Source organism: Belonocnema kinseyi, chromosome 6 (assembly GCF_010883055.1).
Source record: "Belonocnema kinseyi isolate 2016_QV_RU_SX_M_011 chromosome 6, B_treatae_v1, whole genome shotgun sequence".
Taxonomy (NCBI): Eukaryota; Metazoa; Arthropoda; class Insecta; order Hymenoptera; family Cynipidae; genus Belonocnema; species Belonocnema kinseyi.
In genome coordinates, this window is record NC_046662.1 from 3,853,061 (window position 1) to 3,877,421 (window position 24,361).

A 24,361-nucleotide genomic window follows, 5' to 3' on the forward strand; every position below is an offset into this window, starting at 1 on the left:
TTGATAATTCGGCTTTTCAGGAAGGAAGTTAATCTTTTTGGATGAAAATTCATCTTTTTTAGTTTAAAATGAATTTTGTAAGTGAAAATTGAATTATTTCATTTTTGGTTTAAAAATTATAATTGTTAGTTGAAAACTAATTATTTAGGAAATTAATAATATTTCTGAGTTGAAAACTCATATATTTTTATAAAAACTAGTCGCTTTTTTGGTTAAAAATTATTTTTTCTCTTAAAAAATTTAATAATTTCATTTTTGGTTCAAAATTGGTCTTTTTGGTTGATTATTTTACTATCTGGCTGAAAATTAATTTTTTGCTGTTGCAGCTACAATAATTATTTCCCTCTCCCCATTGAAAACATCCAGATTTACCCCCCCCCCCCCAATAAAATTAAGTAATTTGTGGATGACACCTGATGAATTTGGATGATTGTAGTGTGTTCAAAATTATATTCCTTTGGATTTTTAAATTTAGGATAGAAAAGTTTCCTCATACTGAAGGTGGAGTAAAAGGCGGAGTAAAAGGTGGAGTAAAAGGTTATGAAAAAGCTAGAAATAGAAGTCGCTGTACTTCAACACCTGTTCCGCCATTAAACGGAAACGTAAATTGTTCAACATACGGCTATATGTTTAGGTAAGTTTTAAATTTATAGTAAAAATTAGGGCACCTATTTGGAAAATTAAAGATTCAATTTTCCAACAAGATACTCTTCCAATTATTTTATTTTACATTTTCAGGGAGCAAGTTAGAATCCTAATTGAAAATGATAAAAAAATGTCTGCTGAATACAGGAACTCTTTAAAAAATGTCTTTTTTGTATTCAGCTAGGTTAGAGTTTATCTTTAAGCAGTTAAAAATGTTTGAACTTTTTGAAAATTAATGTTTATCTAGCCTGATCGACAAAAGTCATTTTTTCCTAATTAAAAAATACGAATGAAATAATAAAGGGATACCGTTTTGGAACATTAAACTTTTAATTTTTGGCTGACACCCTAATTCTATTTTTTAGTCCTAATTTCTAATTGTTAATTTTTTTTCAATTTTGTTGTTTTTAAGTTTTTATTAAGTTGGAAGAAAGTAAATTTTGGCTTTTAATTTTCGTCTATTTTTTGAGGGGGGATTTTTTTGACATTTCTATTCAGATGAAGGATGGAAAATGTTGAATTTTTATTATTTTGATTCAATTTTGTCAGAATTGGTAGGGAGGCAATTTTGTTTGAAAATATATTTAAAGCCTTAATCAATTAATCATTGATTAATTATTCAACGTTCTTTAATTTTTATCATTAATGCAGAAAAGGAAATTTAGCTTATTACAATTTTTCTGAAATGAAAAAGGGAATTTTGTTTTTCATTATATTTTTCTTGAATAAAAGGGAGTGAATTTCGGCTTTTAATATTTTTATCAAATTTAAGAGGGCCTTTCTTATTTTTAACATTTTTATTAAATTTCAAGTTATAGAGTAAGAAGATTGGAAATCTTGGTTTCTACCTCTATTATTAATCGAAAAGAGAAAGATTTATTGACTTAAATATTTTTATTGACCTGGAAGAAAGAAAATTTCAGCTCTTAATTTTTTTTTAAATTTGAAGGGGGCATTTTTCTTTCTTATATTTTTATTGAGTTGAAGGATGGAAAATTTTGAATTTTGTTAATTTGGTTTAATTTTTCGAGAACTAGTAGGCCGGTGATTTTTTAAAATATAGCTGTAAAGGCTTGAGCAATTATTTATTGATTATAAATTGAAAATTCTTTAATTTTTATTGAGCTGGCAGAAATAAAATTAAGGTTATTAATTTTTTTCTGATTAAAAAAAGGCTTTTTCTATTTTTAACATTTTCATTGAATTATAAGGGTGGTATTTTTGGATTATAATTTTTCTATGAATTGAAAGAGGGATTTTTTTATTTTAAAATTTTAATTGAGTTTAAAGTTTAAAAATGTTGGTTTTTACCTTTCTTTTAAATTAAAAGGGAAAATTTTGTTATTTTCAACATTTATATTTTCTTGAATTTTGCCATCTTTAATGATTTTTAAACTGCCATTGTCAAGATAAAAAATGTTTTTTAGAAAATAATTGAATAATTTCTTCATTATTATGCTAATTTAAATTAAATAGATTTTAGGTGAAAAAATTAAAAAAATCAATGCTATCATTTCCAATCCAGAAAACTAATTATACCTTACTGAAAAAGAATTAGTGTAATCATACGGAATTTTTTTCATCATTTTCAATGTTCTATTTTTATTTGTTGCCTAAAAACTATACAAATATAATTTGTATAAAAGTTTTGCTCCTGTAGAACAAATGTTAACATCACGACAGTTTTAGAAACTTCCTGGGAACACTTATCCTTTTTTTCATCCCTTAAATCCCTAAAAACTGGAGAGGTTTTGAAAAATTAAACTGTTTATTTTTAAGCATTATACTAGTAGAAATGTTAAATTTTGTTTAAAAAACTGTAGTTCTTCACAATACATTATACATTTTTTTAAATAATCTTTTTACAGTGACTGTCGAGCAAAATGCATTCCAAATTATAAGTTTCCCAATGGAAAAACGGAACTTTTAATTACTTGCCAAGGCAATGAATGGGAAATCGAAGGAACTGAATGGAAATCAATACCTCGCTGCGAACGTAATTTAATTTTTCAAATTAATATTTTAGTTTTAGATTTCATTTACTGTAATTGAACTGCTGACGACCAAAAGGGGACACGGCCGGATTCAGCCTGAGAAGTATTGTCCTGAGTGTCAATTTTAAAAATCTTTCTAATTTTAATTTTAAAGACTGATACTTGTAGAGAATTTCAAGGCGCATCTTTTTTCCTTTTGCAAAAATTTATAGGTTTTGTAGTTTTTGAGATAAATGGTGAAAAGTGGATTTTTTGAAAACGAAAAATTCCAATCTTTTTTCACTTCAACTCACGCTAATTTAGCCAATTTTTATCATTTCCCGATTTGCCCAATACAAAGTACGTGTTTAAGTCTTCTGAAACTATCTAAGAAAGAAAAACGAGAATCTTGTAATAAAAAAAAAAGTTATTAATTTTTTTTTGAGGCAATGCAAAAATCATGAATTTTATCCTTCAAGCGCCTCGTTTAGCGAACGAATTTTAAGCTACGGAAAGCTTTCAGGGAGAAAGTTGTTCTTTAAGGTTTAAAGAAGTTTTCTGGAAAGTTTGAGATCAATTGGATTAATGGTTCAAAAATTATGAATGTTTTAAAATCCAAACGGTAATCTTGACGCTGCTCAAAAACGTGCCTGGCCGGCTACGTACGTGCTGCAGCGAACGACGTGAAGGTCAAGTCAATCTTACCAAAACAAATGTACAACAGTAACTTCGGATATTATCATTAAAATAATTTATTTATTAAACATTTAACATATAATATTATGCATATTATTGAACAAGAATAAATTAATCAAACAATATTTTATTAGAAACTACTTTTAGTCATTTTCGTCACTCTCTTCAGTTTCTTCGGCATCTGGAGTCTGAGTTTGTACTTTTAAAAAATATGATTCGAAAAATTCTTTTCCTTTAGCACTTAAATACTGGAAGAGGTTTTTTACATCGTTTATTTTGGCAGCTGTTATTCCAATTCGGGGCGGAGGACTTTTCGAAAGATTTTCTAGTTTAAGCGTAGGTTTAAAGAAAAAAGTGGTTGGATTTTGCAACTCATAGTTGTCAAAAACATCCACTTTTCCATCAGGAAAAACATGCAAAACGAACGCTTTGCTGATTTAGAAATTTTTTGCCTTTCGCATTTTGCCTTTGAAACATTTTTCAAAATCTTGCAGAAGATCTTCACACTTCTCGACCATTGTGAATGAAGGTGAACGAGTATTGCGAATCATTTCTACATATTCAGCTTCAGTTTCAATTTGTTCTAATTTTTCAGCTTTTACGAATATGTGCCAAAATTCCTATCGCGCTGGCAATAGGAATGGCCTCGAACTGGAAACACATATTTAATTTCGCATTGCAAATAAATGGACAATAAAAGCAAAAAATGAAACACTGTGTAGTTTTTATTTTGTCCCGGCCATGAGTCTGAAAATAATGTGATGCTGTTGAACTTGTCTTTTGCAAATTCTTTTAATACCGCGTATTTGATAAAACTGCAAACAGAGTTAGCACCCTTCTTTACAATTCCTTCAAGAATAGGGAACATCTGACTTTGGTTCGTAGTATGTACATGTACGTTAAATAGAAAAAGCCATGCTAAACGTAGGTAAAACTGCGCGGACACGGGTATTTTTGGTAGTGCCAAATTCTGTGCAAAATTAAATTCACAGCATAGACTATTACTAGGCAGTCTGATAAGTCCCAGAAAAATGAAACATGGAGATGTTTTTTTGGCCAAAGTCGGTTTTATTTTTCAACATACTCTCCTTCTAGGTCGATACAGCGAGTCCAACGATTTTCTAACTTTTTGATACCGTCCGAAAAGTACTCGATCGGAAGGTCTCCAAAATACGCCTCAGTTTCAGCTATGAGCTCCTCATTTGAGTAAAAGCGCTTACCGGTGAGCCATTTCTTCAGGTTAGGGAACAAGTAATAGTCTCTGTGGGCCAGGTCTGGTGAATACGGTGGCTGAGGAACTAATTCGAAGCCGATTTCATGCAATTTCGCCTGTGCAACTAAGCATGAATGAACAGGCGCATTGTTGTGATGATAAAGCGGGTTTTTCTTCTTCAAATGCGGTCGTTTTTTGGCGATTTCGATTTTCAATCGGTCCAATAATGATGAATAGTATACTCCGGTTATGGTTTTACCTTTTTCAAGATAGTCCACGAATATTATGCCATGTGCATCCCAAAATACGGAGGCCATAACCTTTCCGACCCATTGTTGCGTTTTTGGACGCTTCGGAGCACTTTGGCCCGGTGGAACCCACTGTTTTGCCTGTATTTCATTTTGGGATCATTCAACATCATATCATGGATTTTTTCGACATTTTCTGGTGTAGTGACCTCTTTTGGGCGCCCAGATCGTTCAGCATCAACTGTGCTCGTGCGACCACAACGAAACTCGGTAAACCACTTATGAATCGTTCCAATCGACGGTGCAGAGTCAGGGTAATACTTATCCAGCTTGGCCTTGGTCTCGGATATCGTTTTCTTGCGAAGATAGTAGTGTTTGATCAAAACTCGAAACTCAGATTTTTCCATATTAAAAAAAACTCAGAGGTTAGTCGCTTCTCAGTGCTGTAACTTGTAAATGCGTAAACATAAATGGCTGAAGTTTTGACAGGCGTCATTTGAAGGATCAAGCTCGACGAAAGTGGTTCACATTAGTGAATACTAATGCCATCTCTTAGAATTTTCAGGTACTTATCAGACTGCCTAGTATTTTCAGGGAGTATTTGCTTTTTTAACTTCAAATAAATTTCAGCATTGTTTTTGTGATTAATTACTTCTTCGTTTACCTCTCCATTTGTCTCCTTTTTGTAGCAAGTATTGCACACGTCAGTTCTAGGTAATTTAAAACTGAAGCCAACATTTCGGTTAAAATACTTAAAATAAACGGTTTGACTTATTGTCAATTTAGCCCCCGTTTTTTCTTTATAATATTTTCCGAATCATTTGTAAAGTTCTATAAGATTTAATGAAGGATTATCAAAATATTTTAGGTTGGTAGAATTTCTTTTGTAATGTGAACTGTTATGTGGAATTGATTCGCAATGCTCTTCAATCATTTTTTTTTAATTTTCTGTTAATTTAAGACAACTTTCGCGTACTCCACCTGCCAATTTTTTTAAAGGCTGCTTATTTAAAATCTTTTTTTGAACATTTTCAACTCTTCTTTTGCCCAAACATAGAAAAGCACAAAAAAATTTCTTACAAATCTGAACATTTTCTTCGTCAGTAGGAAATAAATATATCCAATGAATTAACCGTCCTAGTTTTTCACCTGCACTCGTTTGGATCGGATCCTTGCATTTTAACAATCCTCTGAGAAACACATTTTGTTCATTATAGTTCCCGAGATTCCAAAAATTTGTATGTACTTTTTCTTGTTACACATTTGAAAACTTTTGGTAACATTTTTCTCCACAACAGGATTCAATAGGTTTGAAAGATCTTTCTGGGATTAGAATATCTTTAGCAATACCGTCTTTTTTAGTTTTAGACTTTGTAATGTATTCTTTTCCCTAAAGAAATAACAAATAATGCTATTAACTTTGTCATTAAAAATTTAAAATAATTACTTTAGACTATCTACATATTATATATAGTTCAGTAAAAGAATTATCTAAAAAATCAAGAATAAAAAAAGTCATAAAATATTAAATTTATGATTAAAATTTATTTAAAAATTGTATTGACGGTTTCCAATCGTACCTGATTTCTGGAACATTTTTTCTCATTTTTAATCCACGAATCTTCATTTCTAGTTATTTTTCTACCTTTTTTCATTTTAATATCTTTTTCTTTTTAATTAATATTCTCAAAAATATCTCAAAAATATCTCAATAATCTCAAAAAAATGGTTTTCCAACTATTATAAGAAACAATCACTTCGCTGATTCTATGCTTTATTTATAGAATTTTATAGAAGATGACAAAAAAAGTTACTGTTGTGCATTTGTTTTGGTAAGATTGACTTGACCTTCACGTCGTTCGCTGCAGCGCGTACGTAGCCGGCCAGACACGTTTTTGGGCAGCGTCAAGATTACCGCTTGGATTTTAAAACATTCATAATTTTTGAACTATTAATCCAATTGATCTAAAACTTTCCAGAAAACTTCTTTGAACCTTAATGAACAACTTTCTCACTGAAAGCTTTCCGTAGCTTAAAATTCGTTCGCTAAACGAGGCGCTTGAAGGTTAAAATTCATGATTTTTTCATTGCCTAAAAAAAATTAATAACTTTTTTTTTTTGATTACAATATTCTCGTTTTTCTTTCTTAGATAGTTTCAGAAGACTTAAACACGTACTTTGTAATGGGCAAATCGGCAAATGATGAAAATTGGCTAAATTAGCGCGAGTTGAAGTGAAAAAAGATTGAAATTTTTCGTTTTCAAAAAATCTACTTTTTACCAATTATCTCAAAAACTACAAAACCTATAAATTTTTTCGAAAGGAAAAAAAGATGCGCCTTGAAATTCTCTACAAGTATCAGTCTTTAAAATTGAAATTAGAAAGATTTTTTAAATTGACACTCAGGACAATACTTCTCAGGTTGAATCCGGCCGTGTCCCTTTTTGGTCGCCAGCGGTTCAATGATTAGGATGATTGAAAACTGTTTTTTACTGAAAAGTCTCCCCTAAAAATTGTTCCTCTTGGTGTCCAAGAGATTTTTTAAGATCTTCAAGATTTAAAAAAAATATTTAGGATTTTTCGAAATTCAGGAGAGATTTTAGCACCAAAAGAAGCAATTTGTAATGGAGCTGTTTAAAAAAAACTAAAGCCTTTTTTTGGACAACCCTAATATTATATATTATTTTTACTTTTAAAAGGTACTTAAATAAAATAATCACTCTGATATGAATTAATTATTAAAAAATTTTCAGCAATATGTCTCCCTGAATGTCAAAATAATGGTATTTGCATCGGTCCAAATCAATGCAACTGTGCCGATAATTATTCTGGACCTCAGTGTCAATTTGAAAATAAACCCTGTTTGAATTTTCCTCCGACCGTATATAATGCCAAAAAGCAATGCAATTCTAAGTAAGTCTTATTTACATTCTAATTTTTATAAGCATGAATTTTAAGTAATATATTTTTCATATGCTCTATAAAATTCTAATAATATAGTAGTATAAAAAATGTGAATACTTCATTTCCGAGAAAAACATTTATTAACAAAAAAAAAGTATCGAAAACCCTATTCAAACTCTGTCACTTTGACAAGCACTTCTGGAAAAAACTGTTTTAGCCAATCCTGGTTGGCTTGCTTGAAGTTCTGATTAGCTAATTTTCTCTTCGTCCAACCAATCAGCAATGCCTGTTTTCACCGCGAAAGTTTTAAAGGGGATACTTTTTAGAGATTATAGAAAAATATTTCAACTCAATTTAATAAACTTTCCTTAAGTAATCCCATTCAGTTTTTAGTGCTCTCCTAATTTTAAAAGGAAAAAAAATGTTCGAAAATGTTTAAATATATATTAATCCTACTATTTTCCTTCCTTAAGGAGATGCACAATTGAATGCTTAAAAAATTACGTATTTCCGGACGGTTCCTCCATCACTAACCTTGTTTGTAAAAATGGAAATTGGGAACCCACAAGAGATTGGGTTTCGGTACCAGATTGTATTCGTGAGTATAAACAATTTTGTATTATTTTAATTGGTATTAAAAAAACCGTGCTTCTTCAAAAGAAGCAGGATTTTTTCTTTCGGTAAAATTTTTTATTACAAGGCAGAAAGAAAAATTTTGTCATGGAAAACTGTAAATAATTTTTGTTTATTTTTAGCTGTTTGTTCGCCTCCTTGTGAAAATGGAGGGATTTGTCTTTCATTAAATACGTGCCAGTGTCCACAAGATTTTCGGGGTCCACAATGCCAGTATCGTAAGAAACCAGCTTTTATGTCTATCTACATATAAGCACGGTGGATCTGAACCAAATTTAATTAAAAGATCCATACATATCAGGTTTTCTAACTTTTTTTTCAATTTTTAACTTTGATCCTAAAATATCCGTGTTCCTATAGAATATCATAATCAAGTAGAAATCCCATATAGAAGGATTATCCAATTACATTTTTAGATTTATTTTGAGTTTCAAATATTTCGAACATAAAAATGGACTTTTTCAAAATAACCCAGATGGATTTTTCCGTTTTTGGTCTACAAATATCCGTCGGATTATAGGCTATCATAATTATTAGGAAAATACCATATTCGACAGTTATAAAATTAAAATTTCAAAATTCTTTCGAATTTTAAATATTTTGAATACAAGAATCGAGTTTTTGAAAAGGGGCCAGATGTGCTTTTTTACTTTTGGTCTTAAAATATCCATCGGATTATACATTACTATAATCAGTCAAAAAAGACCCCATAAATTCTTCGGTTTTTGGTCTTGAAATGTCTGCAGAATTAAAGACTACCACAATCAGTTAGAAAATCGCAGATTTTATGAACTTGAATTAAAATTGTTTCAGCCACATCGTGTAAGAAAAAATTTATAATTACCAACATTATACAGATTTTAATCTTAAGTTTCTAGTGCCTGCAGCGCAGATAATATGGGTTTTAATGGTGGTTATCACTGCAGCACAGAAGAAAATGCATATTCATGTAGCATTCAATGTCCTTCGGGCATAGATTTTGAATTTCCTCCAGCAATAAAGTACACCTGTACTTACGACAAGGGAATTTTTGAACCGCAACCAATTCCTCAATGCAAACCGAAGAATGGAGTTGAAATAATTCCACTAAAGAAAATTGAACTAAACTATAGTTCAGTCAAACAAAATTGGTCCTTTGATAGTAACTTCTCATCAAATATTAAAAAGGAGTCATATCACAATTACTCTAACAAGTGGCAGAATGTAGAATATAATGGTCAGGTAAATAATTATTTAAACTAAAGTTAATATTTCTGAATCAGAGTTTCAAAAATATAAAATATATCCATTTCAATTATTAACTATTTTCTATGCCCAATTTTAATAAATTAGTACTAAGTCATCCGGAGTAATTGAGCCGCCTGGTGAAAGAACCAGCCCGACGTTCGAACACGCGTAAAAATTTTGTCCGCGCGTCGCAAAAAAGAAAATTTTCAAAATCGAAAAAAATTTGTTAGAAATGTAAAATGGTAGAGAATAGGGAAATAAAACTTTTTTCTATTAGAATTTTTTTGTCAAACGTTTATTTTTGATAATAAAGGCGAAATATCAAATAAAAGTTTGTCTCTGATTTAATTAAGTTTTAAAACTGGTTCTAACTCGGCTAACTATTATTGAAATGAGTTCATATTTATAGGACTTATTTAAAATACTATAGTGATGCCTAAGAATTCATGAAAAATTTAAAAATCGCTTATGGACTAATAGTATTTAATTTCAAAATGAGGTAAGTCGATAATTGTGTTTTTTTGGTCCTGCCGGTAAAAAGTATCTATATTTATATTTAGAAAAAGTACTGGACGTTTGCTCGCGCCAGAATGCTGCCAGAAGGTGTTCGCACGAGAAAATCCGTTGCAGTGGGCTGGAGACGTCTCACTGACGTGCCGTGCGTGCCGGAACTCATAATTCCAACCAATCGCATACATCCTGTCGTGCTGCTTCTGCCTGAGCAGTGACGCACACAAGTACGTCCCTATCTACACCAGTTTGTAACGTTCTTGAACTAGTACCGCCATGGACCGCAGTAGCATGTCAGATTGGACGCGATTGGTTGGCTTCGTGGTTTCTTGGACGGACGGCACGTCCGTGAAACGTCTCTGGCGCACTGCAACGGATTTTCTTGTGCGACCACTTTGACGAAGCAGTCCTCACGACGCATTAGCTAACAGTGCAGGTAGACGTCGAATACTTTTTCTAAATATGATATCTCAGTCAATTTCTAACGAATCGATATGAGATTTTCCAAAAAATTTAATTCAACATTTTTGAAAAAATCACTCACTGGAAGTTGTTTGAAATTTGAAGTTACCCAGACACTTTGTCTCGGCGAAACCAAGAAAACACATTTATCGACTTACCTGATATTGAAATTAAATGTTATCAAACAATAAGAAATTTTGAACTTTTCCATGAATTCTTAGATATCACGATAGTACCTTAACCCGTTAATGCCGAGAATGCCCCTTTGGCTACACCACTCTTTCTGCAATTATAACTCATGCAATTCAAGGTATAAAAAATTGAGAGACACATAATTTTGAAGCTTAAGGTCTCTTCTTTCTGACGGTAGGCATGCAAATGTGATAAAATGTTGTTAATTATGAAAATGTATCGTTTAAGCAAAACAAAAAAACACGATTTTTTCTAATTTTTTTTTTTATAAAATCGAATTTTCCGAATGGTTGCCAGTGTGCAATCTACTTGGAACCTCAATAACCGGTGAAATGAATGCATCAGCTTTCATAATACATGGTTCCAAAATCAATTTTTTATTTTAGTGTTTTCAAATGTTTTCAAATGGTGTTTCTCAAAAAGTATGATCTTTCCGAGAAAGTGAAAAAAGAGAAAAATTCTGAGAATCACTCAAAGAATAGGCGAGAATTTTTCCAGAAAGTTAAAATTTTAATTTTTTTATTTTTCAATTTGCCAATATTTGAAAAATTAAAAAATTGCTCAAAAAATTAAAAAAAAATTCAGGTGAATTCTTTGTTTGATTCTAACAACTTTTTATTCTTGATAATTGTTGCTATAAGCTCATGGTTCTCAAGAAAAAAATTCACAAAAATCATCATTCTTGATCAAGAATGACTTTTGTGAATTTTTTTCGTAAGAATCATGAGCTTATAGCAAAAATTATCAAGAATAAAAAGTTGTTTAATGATGATGACTTTAAGAATGATAACTTTTGTGATTTTTTTTCTTGAGAACCATGAGCTTATAGCAAAAATTATCAAGAATAAAAAGTTGTTAGAATCAAACAAAGGATTCACCTGAATTTTTTAAAGAATTTTTGGAGCAATATTTTAATTTTTCGAAAATTGACAAATTGCAAAATCAAAAAAATCATTTAAAACTTTCTTAAAAAATTATCACCTATTATTTGAGTGATTTTAAGAATTTTTTCTCTTTTTGCACTTTCTCGAAAAGATCATACTTTTTGAGAAAAAAATTCATGAATGTCTTTGCAAAAATTTTGTCGTAACGATCCATTTTGAAAACACTAAGATAAAAAAATCGATCTCGGAACTATGTATTCTGAAAGCAAAGCCATTTATTCCACCGGTAATTGAGATTCCAAGTAGATTGCATGAGTTATAATTGGAGAAATAGTGGTGTACCAAAAGGGGCATTCTCGGCGTTAACTGGTTAAATAAGTTCTATAAATATGAACTCATTTTAATGATATTTACCCGAGTTAGAACGATTAAAGTTTTAAAACTTAATTAAGTCAGAGAGAAACTTTTATTTTTTATTTCGCTTTTATTATTAAAAATAAAGGTTTGACAACAAAAATTGTAGTAGAAACAAGTTTTATTTCCTTATTCTCTATAATTGTACATTTTCAAAAAATTGATTTTTGGATTTTGAAAATTTTCTTTTTTTGAGACGCGCGGACAATAATTTTACGAGAGTTCGAAATTCAGGCTGCTTCTTGCACCTGGAGGCTCATTTGTGGGCCATTCGGGGGCAAATATGGGTTAACACTTATGCCTTATAGTTCAAACACAAACATACGTTTGTTAATTTAATCTGAAGACAAACATGAATTTGAATTTCATTATAACACTAAAATTGTGTGATTGCAGTGATATTCTCAACATAAATATTTGAGTTGCGCCTCTAAAAACAAATTAAAAAAAAATTCAATCGATAAATTCATCAAACTTTTAAGAATCTGAAATTAAATTATCAACTATTATTTAGTTTGTGGATTTATAACTCTGTTAATTTGAATACAAAACTTTTTTTCCTCTATATTTTCAACAATGTTTTTCATAAGCTTTTAATTCAAGATCGTTTAATATATTGTTTTTCAAATGTTATTAATTCGAAATTGTTCAGAAATAAAAAGCCAAAAATTCAGTCTATGACGTAATAACTTGATCCCTATTTACCCCGTTGATCCATAATTACCTCAGTTGATGCAAAATCAATTAAATACAAACTTTTGATTACAGAAAGCTCAAAAGGGAATAAACTATCCTCACGTTTACGACACTACAAAAAATAAAGTAACAATTATAGAAAGTAAACGACCAGAACCAAAGACATGTTTCACCTGGGGAGGAGTCCATTACAAAACCTTTGACGATGAGATTTTTAGTTTTGAAAGCGACTGTGCTTACACCTTATTACAGGACTCTCAAAACGGTCTTTTTACCATAACAGTTCAGAATAATCCTGAATGTAAAATCTCTGGTTGCTTCAGAATAATTAAGATATTCGTTCAAGGAAAGGAATACACACTTTCGCTGAACGACCACGGTATTCCTGAATTTCGTTCTGTAAAGAAAATATTACCAATTCCAATTCAGTTACCAAATATTCGAGTTGATTGGTCCGCCCATTTTGTGGTCGTTAATTTGGATACGATGGGACTCAGCATAAAATGGGATGGAGCTTTGATGATTCAAATAGAAGCTTCAGAGTCATTATGGAACAAAACCGTAGGCCTTTGCGGAACAATGAATGGAGATGTAAATGATGATTTGATGACGAAGGAAGGAACTAGACCAAAAAGTATTGCCACTTTCGCCAGAAGCTGGAAAGTGCAAAAAATTGGAGGTCTGAAATTATATCGATGTGACTAATTGTAATTTTGCATTCTACTTTATTCACAAAGTCGCACTCCTTTTCACTTCTCTTCTACCACAACCTTACTATTTTTCACATTCACTCTTTTTCATTTGTTCCTTTAGCCTCCCATAAAATCTTTGCCAGATTCACTTTCCAGCTTCCCTTATCTTTCATTCCTCTTCTACAAACTTCCCTCACAAGCTCTTATGTTTCATCTTACTCTACTCTCCTTCTTTATCCAAAACATCCCTTCTCTTACCGTGTATCTCAATCTCATTTTCCTAATCTTGTCCATCTTCTCTCTCACCATCCCTTTCCTCAAAACTTTGTAACTCCTCTCTTTTTAATTATCTTATACCACTTTTTCTTCCCATCTCGTTAATTATATTTTTCTCCTTTTCCTTTCCTCTATTTTACTCAAACACTTTTTCGTTAAATCTCCTTCATTTACCCCCCTTCGCTTTCCCTCAATCTTCCATGTACTCTTTCCCGCTCTGGTATTCAATTTGACCCTTTTTCTTCTTCTCTCACCATATATTCAGGCGTCTTCTAGTCTAGCCTTATCTTTCACTTTATATTTCTTCTATTCTCTCAATCGCATCTCTTTCCGTCCATCCCGATATCACTGCTCAGTAGCCTAATAGCACAGCTATACCAGAGTATCAAACCACATGTGTCATGAACCTTTAAATCCACGAATAATTGAGAACAGATGTCCTTTACCCCAATTCTTTTCCTAACCCCTCTCTGATTCGGCTTCCTTATCCTTTTCCTCAGCTTTTTTAAACCTTTACGATAAAAGAGTTAGATATAACTTATACACTGTTGGCACCTATAAACTGAAACCTCCTTAAACCTCTTTGCGTTTCTTGACTACCGGTCTACCCCTTCTTTTTTTAACCATAGCCACACCTCTCCTTTCCACATTGCACATCATCCATGTTCAATAGTTTAGTACTTTTCCCTTATTTTCTAGACTTTATTTGGAATTTCATCCATACTTGGTGCCTCTCCTTCTTCCATTATTCATAACCCCCTGCTTATGTCTTAAATTGATATGTCATCTTCCTGGTACCTTTACCTTTCTCTTTTCTTTATTTTCTTTATTCCTTTCTGATTAGAACTGATATAATCTACCTCTATCTTTTGACCCATCTTATTTCGATCTCCAAAACCACATAATTAATTACCATTCCCTCTTCTTTTCCTAAACGATATTCGTAGAAAAGGTGGAATTAGGACAAAGGAGAGACAAAAGGAAGAGTTTGTAAAAAGTGAGGTGACGGGGGATTAGGAGAGAAAGAAACAGGAGAGAGGAAAACAAGAAATCGTAGGTACCAAAATATTTGAAAAATAGAACAAAGGAGGAATGGAAGAATGAAGGATATGCTAGTGGAATTTAGCTGCTTTAGAAACAAAGAATAGGTAATTTTTGAAAAAATCGGCACAATAGGGTCTAGTAGGAGACGTAGCTAGATGAAAAGGGATACAAAAAAGTAAAGGGACGGTTACACAGTCCCACGCAGAAAAAATTTGCAACCCGAGCGAAGCCACTATACATATACGTTCTTGAAGTCGCTGAATCCAAATCCTTGATTAGTTTGACCCCATCGGGTCAGGATCAAGGTCAATTGAATGTCAAAGAGAAGAAAACTATAGGATCGGAGAAAACCTCTACCCTCATACGTTTTTTGGATAGCTGAATCCGAATCCAGGGTCATTATGAACCCAAAAGATCAGGATCAAGGTCAAGTCAAGGTCAAACTGGAAAAACCCACTGAATAGGCGGAAACCACTAATTTAAGACGTACTTGTGGTCGTTAAATCTGCATTCAGGGTAATTTTCACCACATCAGGTCGGAATAAAGGTAAAGCCAAGGTCAAAATGATAAAACCATGGAATTGAACTTATGGAATCCAACTAGTCCCGAATTCGGATTCAACGACACCAAAAACGTTCTAATGTAGTAGTTCACGCCAATTTAATGGTTTTGTCTCATTTTCACCTTCACCTGACCTTGACCCTGACCGTATGGTATCAATTCAACCCTGGATTCGAATTTAGCGATCCCAAAAACGTATGAGAGCAGAGATTTTCTCCAATATAATGGTTTTCGTCATTTTGACTTTCACTTGACATTTATCCTAATTTTATAAGATCAAACTGACGAAACGTCTGAGAGTAAAGGTTTTCTCCGATCCAATGGTTTTCCATATTTTGACTTTTAACTGACTCTGATCCTGACTTGATGAAGTCAAACTGACCGCGGATTTGGATTCAGCGACCCTAAAAACGTATGATTATGGTGATTTAGCTCGGGGTGCAGATTTTTTGTGTGGAGCTGTGTTACCGAGAGGTTACAGATGACAGGCTCAAAATTCACAGAGAAAGAATAAAAAGATAGAACAATGGCAGGAATGATGATAGGAGTAAGGAAGGAATGTATAATAGAATGATAGAAAAGATACGAATTACAAAAAAAGAATAATTAATTGTAGAAGTGGTAAAGATGGGTAGTGAGAGGTAGAAGATAGTGTGGATGCATGTAAACGGAGATATAAAAGAGAAATGAAAGAACCTATCGAAGAAAATAATAAGGGATTAACCTTATAATAGGCTTAAATGTTGGGCGTTGAAGAAGAATTTGAATTTTGATTAATTCTGGATTAAAATTTTAATGCAACAATTTAAACAAATTATTTGTTTTTCAGAAACTTGCGATGAATATCCAAGCGTAGAACATTCGTGTGTGTCGAATATTAAATATGAACAGGTTGCTGCAGAATTTTGTACAAAATTATTAACTGATCCTAAATATCGCGCTTGTTCCAATTCTATCGATGTGTCAAATTTACATGTAACTTGTAGATGGGATTACTGCGCATGTAAAGATTCTGATAAAAGAAAATGTGCTTGTAATACAATGAGCGTTTATATGAGACACTGTGCTCATAAGAGTACAATTTTATCTGGATGGAGAGACAATAGTACTTGTCGTAAGTTAAAAATTTTGTTTATATACCTTTTAATTTGTAATTTTTTTTCAATTGTGCATCACTTTTTTAAAAATAGCGATTAATTGGATATTGTTTCATGAAATTTAAATCGATTCACTATCTATTGCCATATTTTTGAAATTTTTATTATCCTATTTAAGTTTATTTTGCAAACTCGAAAGGATTTAATTGAAACTCTTAAACAACTTTTAAGTCCAATATTTTGATTCCTTCTTCCAGCATTGGCTTGTTCAGATGGAAAAATTTACATGTCCTGTGGTCCAAAAACCCATCCTTCTTGTGGAACCGATTTGAGTTCCAAAACAGGAGACTTAGATTGCGAGGAAGGTTGCTTTTGTCCCTCTGGATCTGTTTTGCATGAAGGAAAATGTATTTCAGCAGAAAATTGTCCTTGTAGATTGAAAGGGAAGCTTTTTAAACCAGGAACGATCATGTCAAAAAATTGTAATACCTGTACATGTTCCTCTGGAAAATGGGTGTGCACAGAAGCTAAATGTAAAGCAAGATGTTCAATAGTTGGTGATCCTCATTATACAACCTTTGATGGAAAACGATTTGATTTTATGGGAAAGTGTTCTTACTATTTAATAAAGGGCGATAATTATAGTATCGAAGGTGAAAACGAAGCTTGTTCTGGTGCCATTTCCGAAGTAAGGTTTCAAAAATCTATTTAAACTTTAATAATCAAAAACTCTTGATACTTTGAAAAGCGAAAATTGTATAATAAAATATAAAAGAAAAAATCATGAACTATTTTTCCATATTTTATTTATCAGTTATTATACTTTTTTTTAAATTACAGAGCATGGGATTTTCCCCGTCGACTTCAGAGTTGCCTTCCTGTACCAAAACTGTAACTATCAGAATAGAAAAAAATGCAATTAAATTAAAACAAAATCATCAAGTTTCAATTGACGGGGAAGACGTGACTAAATTCCCGATTTCAACAAAGGGAGCAAAAATACAAATCGCTAGTAGCATTTTTATGATAGTTCGATTATCAAACGGTTTGGAAATTTGGTGGGATAGTATATCACGTGTGTATATAACTGCACCTCCAGAATTTCATGGTAAGTTGGTATATGTTAATAGACTAACTATTTTCATAGTTATAAATAATTCAAAACTTATAATGGTAAGGTAAAGATTTATCTTCTATTCCTTCACCCCAATCTCTTTCAGATCTAATATAATTCATGTAGTGAAGAAAGTATTTAGGATTTCCTTAACTATTGTATGCTGCATACTCTTAGACCCATGAGTATCCAAATATTGATAAAATTCACCTCAGCTGTTGCTTTGATATGATCCTCATTTTTGTTCTCCAATTCTGCCATCTCTAATTCTCTTCTGATTAAATTCACTGTTCTTCATTTATCTAGCTTAAAGGCTATCTATATGTCATTGGAAAACTGCTTCATATGATAGACCGTCTAATGCAGTTTCTCAGTTAAGCGTACAGCTTGAGGTTATCCATGTACAGAAGATGGATCAGTTGATGACCATCTTCATTATTATGTACATTGAATCCATGATATATGCTGTTTAGTGTTCTGTTTAGTTGATTCAACGCAAAACAGAACCATGATATACTAAAAAGAGTCCCCTAGAAAGATGCCCATCGTAATTCTTCAATAATCTAGTTATCCTTGGTTTAAACGTGATCAAAATATTGGATTGTTGTTCCTCAAAGCATCATCGCAAGACTTAAAAAACCGATGATACGTGGACCAATTTTATAAACTTTAAAAATTTTAAGCAAATAGGCATGTGGTACCGAAGGGAATGATTTTTTGGAGTTAAGGTATGTCACTTGCAAGTTTCTTTGACATTTTCTAGCTTGTCTCATGGCCAGAGCGTCAATGTTGACTAGATCATTACTGCTCCGTGAGTTTTTGCAACATCCTTTCTGTATTTTTGTTAGTTTCCCAGTGGGCACCGGGCCATTCTAAAGACATTCTTAGAATGTACCTCAATGTCCTGTGACTTGACGTCTTTATAACATCCTTTGGATCTTTTCATGTCTTTAAAAGGTGCCCAGGACGTCCGTGAAAAGACGCTCATAGGACAACTTTAGGACTACTATGCCCATTGGTTTCTTATTCCCGTCGTAATGAGAGTAAATCCAATCCGAAATTACAGCTATGAGACTCTTATAAATCGCTGGAATATAGGCTTTTTTTCGAAATTCAGATGGATTTTGTTTATAAAAACCTTGCCAATGTAGGATCTACACACGTCGGGTACTTCTACCAGAAATTGCGCACTTTCTCCGAAACTGTAGGCTTTGAGTTAACAGGCTCCATTAGATGCTTATTACTGGCTCTTTGTTTCTCTACTTGGAGTGCCTAAGTTACATCTGTCTGCTTTTCTCCAAACATTTTACCATTAGCTAGCCATGTTTTCTAATTGAGGAACTCCGGCGTCTTGCTGAACATTTTGTTCTTCACTTAGTTCAAGTTAGAACCTTCTTTCATCTATCTGAAAGTTTCGAGTTCGCTGCCTTCTTGCATTACTACTATTGTATAAATGTAATCTCGCAGTAAGAACATCAAGTTTGCCATTTGGAGTCTATAATATCATCCAATATGGTTGGTGTTGATGCTGCGATATTCCGAGGGAGGCTTTTATAAACATTTATATTTCCTTTGTTACATTGGGTCAATAAAACAACTTAGGTCCTTACTTTTCTGATATCTAACCTGATTTTCCATAGTGGATCTCGTTTTCTTCGTAGAACAATTTAGAAGACAATCCAGTACTGTATTTTCGTTATCCCTAGAATCCATACTTTCATCTTCAATCAGCTCATTATCCATACCTTCCATAGTGATTTCGTCAACGGGATGCTGTTATTTTACTCCATTTTTATGGTAACTATTCCAATAGAAAAAATAAATTTGTTGGCAAATATTAGGCGTTTATGGTCTACCGGAGTTTGTTTCTTTATTAACAAAAAAAACAAAGGAGTATAACGTCTCTTTTACTATGGCAGTCCATTTTAATTACATTCTTGGTTGCTGAATCTCTGTTTCTGCCTCTGGCTGAATCAGGCGAACTTCATTCTAAAATTGAATCCCTATTCTTTTTTAGTTTGAAACTTCTCGTTTTCAAAGTAGAGAAGCATCAATTCTTCTTTCATTATTGCATTCTATTTGATGCTTTCCCAGGTACTTCATCTGTTGATGTCGCTGGCTGCAAATCGTTAATGCTAGCCAAAGCATCCTCAGCAGGCACAGTTCATGTTTACTGATTACCGCTTTTTACAGATGTTATATTAGATTATTATATTATTGTATCATATATTATTTATTAATCTTTCATTAATTTTCATTTTCATGTCAATAGGTCACACAAAAGGTTTATGTGGAACATTTTCCTTGAATCAGAAAGACGATTTTCTAACACCCGATGGAGACATTGAACAGGCAGTCATTTCTTTTGCCAATAAGTGGAAAACCAGCGAACAATGTCCAGATGTTGTTAAGAAGGAATCTAATCACCCATGTGACATTAACCCACAAAAACGTAGTTCTGCGGAAACCTATTGTTCGAATTTGAAGAAAAGCATATTCCAAGGTGATTTTTCAAAAATAATTATTGATAAATTCTGAATTTTCTTCTTTAAATCTTAATGCAATTTTGGTTTGTTTTAGAATGTCACTGGAGTGTTGATCCTGAACCATTTTATAAAGACTGCTTGTACGACATGTGTGCTTGTGAAACTAATATTGAATTGTGCCTTTGTCCAACCCTTTCTGCGTATGCTAAGGAATGTGCTCACGAGGGAGTAAAAATATTGTGGCGCCATGAAATTGAGGAATGCAGAGTTCACTGCAGTGGTGGTCAGGAATACCAAATTTGTGGAAATAGTTGTACAAGGTGAAGATTTTTCTAGATTCTATTAAATTTTCCTATTTTAAGCGTATTTAATAACGTTCTAAATATAATTTCTTTAATTTCAGAACCTGTGGGGACATATCTTTTCACCAAGATTGTAGGCAAGAATGCGTAGAGGGCTGTAATTGCCCTGAAGGAGAGACCTTGGATACTAATGGAGAATGTATTCCAATTGGAGAGTGTCCGTGCCCTTACGCAGACTTTGAATTTCTCGCTGGATATCGTGAAGTAAGACCTGGGGTTAAAGGACAAGAATTGTGTACCTGTGCAGGTTTGTAATGAAACAGCTTTTTATTACCCCATTTGCTAACCTCAATGATTAAAAATATGGTACAGGTGGTAAATGGAGCTGTCGCATTGCAACTAAGGAGGAAGTAGTACAGTTTCCTGCCGTATCAGACATAAAATCCTCTTGCAGTCCTCAGACACATCAAGAAATAACAACTTGCAAATCCATCGAGCCCAGAACTTGTCGAAACATGCATGAATATATTGCAAAAAGTCCAGCCGTATGCAAACCGGGTTGCGAATGTAAATCAGGATACGTTCTCGATGCATCGAGTGGTAGCTGTGTTAAAGAACAAAATTGTCCTTGCTATCATGGAGGTCAAAGTTATACAGAGGGTTCGACAATACAGGAAGATTGTAACACTTGTAAATGCGAAAGTGGCCGGTGGAGAAGCTGTACCAAACGAAGCTGTCCTGGTAAATAATGATTTCTATCGAAAAATAAGAATTATTAGGGTGCCCCCCTCACCCAAAAACTGGGAAGAGATAAGAGAATTTTGTTCAAATGAAAAAAACCTGGAACTTAAAATCATCCCTCTGGTAGACACTCTAATTATAGAAATCTAAATAATATGGCCTCATAAGAAACTGAATAATCGTTTTTAATTTCAGGTGTTTGTTCTGTTTGGGGAGATTCGCATTATAAAACCTTCGATGGTAGGCTTTTCGACTTCCAAGGCTTTTGCGATTATGTTCTCGTCAAAGGAAGTCTTAGCAAAGAAGAAGGATTTGATGTTTCGGTACGGAATGTTCCTTGTGGAACCAGTGGAGTTTCTTGTTCAAAATCTATAACCCTGACTGTAGGAAGTTCTCATGATCAAGAAACTGTTACACTAACTAGGGGAAAGAAACTGCCAAAGACAAATTTAAAGAGAATCGCTTTCAGAGAAGCTGGGCTTTTCGTATTTCTGGACGTGCCGGATTTAGGCTTGGTTCTGCAGTGGGATAAAGGTAATATTTTTTCTTAGAAGTAGGATTGAAAAAAAATTTTTTTAACAAGTGATGAAAGAAGTAATAGAGAGGAAGAAACAAAGGCAGGAAGAAAATTTATAGAAATGACAATAAGGGAGAGAAATGATTATTTAGAAGAAAGACTCGAAAAGCAGCAAGAGCCTGTTAAAAAGTTAAAAGAGTTGGAAAGTAGAATAGAGGGGATATAAAGTTCATATCGGGTGTTTGGAGGTGGAAAAGGCGAAGGAATGGTTGAGAAAAATAGGTGAAGAATAGAAATGAAAGTGTAAATAATGGTTATAGTGGTACAAGTAGATTAGAGAGAAACAAACTGAAATAAGAATTGGAAATGAAAATAAGGATAAATACGAAGAAAGAGATAGAGTAAGTGAGAAGTGTAGGAAAGGGAGAGAGAAGAGGATAGCAAATTTAGTATGAGAAAATACAAATAAAAGGTATTTGTTCGGATTGGGAAAAAGCAAAAAACAGAAGATGTGCTACTGCTAATATAGTAGGCTTGGAAAGAAAGGATAGTCAATTTAAAAGAAACATGAAACATTTTTTAAATGATTATCTAGGTACTACAGTATATGTTCGACTGGATTCAAAGTGGAAATCTCGTACGAAAGGTCTCTGTGGTGATTATAACGACAACAGTGCAGATGATTTTAAAACACCATCTGGTGGGGTTTCTGAAGTTTCTGCTAATCTTTTTGGCGATTCATGGAAGAAAAATAGTTACTGCCCCGAACCGAAAGACATTCAGGATCCGTGTATTAGAAATCCGGAACGGAGAGTTTGGGCTGTTCAGAAATGCGGAGTTTTAAAATCAGCGCTTTTCAAAACTTGCCATTCTGAAGTGGAGGTGGAATCTTATCTTGAAAAATGCGTCTACGATACCTGTGGTTGTGATTTAGGTGAGAAGATAGACAAATTAAATTATTTAAAATAAGAAGCTATGTTCGAATACATTGTCAAATGTAAATTATTTTAGGTGGCGACTGTGAGTGCCTTTGCACAGCTTTAGCTGCTTATGCCCAAGAATGTAATTCGAAAGGTGTTCCTGTAAAGTGGCGTTCACAGAGTTTGTGTCCACTTCAATGTGATGAAAAATGCAGTTCTTATTCTCCATGTATTTCGACTTGTCCTCGCGAAACTTGCGAAAATCTATTCACTTTAAAGGATTCTATTCATTTGTGTAGTCAAGATACATGCGTCGAGGGATGTTTAACAAAATCATGCGATGACGGACAAGTTTATGTTAACTCTAGTTACTCGGAATGCATTTCGAAGGAAATTTGCAATCCCTTTTGTTTAGAAATCGACGGGGTAAGTATTAAACAAAAAAAAATTAATATAAAAATTACAATTATTAAACGTATAAAATATTCTCTATATTAACATTGATTTACAGGTGAGTTATAAGGAAGGAGATCAAGTAAGAGGAGATGATTGTCACACTTGTTTCTGTAGTCGAGGAAAAGTAATTTGTAAAGGCGAACCTTGCACTACAACTATAACTCCTAAGCCAACTGAGCCAAATGAAGAGCCAAGAAATTGTATCGATGGATGGACACCATGGCTCAATAGAGATTTACCACTTAAAGGAAGGAAAGTTTTTGATGTGGAACCGCTGCCTTCATCGATCGAATTAGTAAGTTTACTATTCATAAATCAGTTTTAGCATTTTCGATTTAGGATTAACAAGTATTTTTAATATCTACATAGATGACTTGGAACTTTTTCGTCGATTTTAGTGCAACTACCTTAATAATGATAATTTCCTTTTCAGATGAATATTAAAGGTTCTGTAGTTTGTAACAAAGAACAAATGGTGGATATTAAATGTCGAACTATTGGGTCGAAAAAGACACCCAAAGAAACGGGATTAGATGTGGAATGTAGTTTAGAACGTGGACTTTATTGTCGTTCCAGAGCCAATGAACTTCCATGTGAAGACTTTGAAATTAGTGTCTTATGTCGCTGCAATCAAGGTAAATATACTTGTAGTAATTTCAAAACAATGCTATTTAAGAAAAAAATAAAATATAATAAATTACACATTTTTCATGTATATGCAATTTTTTTGTATTCCAGAAGCTGCTACTATACAATCAACCACAACTATAATAATACCAGATTCTTGCAATGTGAACAAACCGAATCAGATTCATCCAACAGATTGCCACTTGTTCTATCAATGCGTTCCCGGATTTGGCGAAGCTAAATTAGTTGAAAAAAGTTGTGGATCAAATATGCTCTACAACCCTGATTTGCAGGTTTGTGACTGGCCGAGTAACGTACTTCTAAAGAGGCCTGAATGCGCTGGCAATAAAACAGTAAAAAAGATCACCAATGAACCTGTAGGAATCGGTACTATGTTTTTAATATATAAAAAAGTAAATTTAAACGAATCCGATTTTTGAGACTAAATTATAACATTTGATTTTATAGAATCTTGCAAACCTGGCCAGAAATGGAGTGCTTGTGCAATTCAGTGTAGTAAAACCTGCGATTATTATCATTATTTTTTGAAAAAAGGAGGCCTTTGCAACGAAAATAACGACTGTATTTCAGGTAAGAAGCAAAAATATGAGAAATATGGTCTCAAAAAGCTCAATTTAAGCAGCGCGTGTTTACGATCCGAAAACTATATGTAATTTCATTTTACTAAAAAAAATATTGATGAACACTTAGCTTTTAATCGGTGAACGCGAATTACACAGGCCGACAAAATTTGACAAAGGTCCGGAACCAGAGACCAGACCTAGTATACCCGAAGGTTTTTGCTGCGCTGAATCCGAATCCGACCTCAG

General features: G+C 33.0%; 1 protein-coding gene across 1 annotated transcript in view; it reads left to right on the forward strand.

Moving 5' to 3' along the window:
• The window catches only part of LOC117174244 (hemocytin), a 56,256-nt gene that overhangs the window by 4,872 nt on the left and 27,023 nt on the right, over positions 1 to 24,361 (forward strand). The window contains exons 2-22 of the mRNA XM_033363148.1: positions 476 to 634; positions 2,514 to 2,641; positions 7,529 to 7,688; positions 8,153 to 8,277; positions 8,435 to 8,530; positions 9,184 to 9,533; positions 12,770 to 13,376; positions 16,101 to 16,385; positions 16,626 to 17,056; positions 17,209 to 17,476; positions 19,755 to 19,985; positions 20,063 to 20,288; positions 20,372 to 20,577; positions 20,643 to 21,011; positions 21,207 to 21,545; positions 22,124 to 22,462; positions 22,540 to 22,874; positions 22,960 to 23,199; positions 23,338 to 23,539; positions 23,643 to 23,918; positions 24,000 to 24,122. Of these exons, the coding sequence (XP_033219039.1) occupies positions 627 to 634; positions 2,514 to 2,641; positions 7,529 to 7,688; positions 8,153 to 8,277; positions 8,435 to 8,530; positions 9,184 to 9,533; positions 12,770 to 13,376; positions 16,101 to 16,385; positions 16,626 to 17,056; positions 17,209 to 17,476; positions 19,755 to 19,985; positions 20,063 to 20,288; positions 20,372 to 20,577; positions 20,643 to 21,011; positions 21,207 to 21,545; positions 22,124 to 22,462; positions 22,540 to 22,874; positions 22,960 to 23,199; positions 23,338 to 23,539; positions 23,643 to 23,918; positions 24,000 to 24,122 (5,344 nt within the window). The 5' untranslated portion in view covers positions 476 to 626. The remainder of the gene's footprint in view (positions 1 to 475; positions 635 to 2,513; positions 2,642 to 7,528; positions 7,689 to 8,152; positions 8,278 to 8,434; positions 8,531 to 9,183; positions 9,534 to 12,769; positions 13,377 to 16,100; positions 16,386 to 16,625; positions 17,057 to 17,208; positions 17,477 to 19,754; positions 19,986 to 20,062; positions 20,289 to 20,371; positions 20,578 to 20,642; positions 21,012 to 21,206; positions 21,546 to 22,123; positions 22,463 to 22,539; positions 22,875 to 22,959; positions 23,200 to 23,337; positions 23,540 to 23,642; positions 23,919 to 23,999; positions 24,123 to 24,361) is intronic.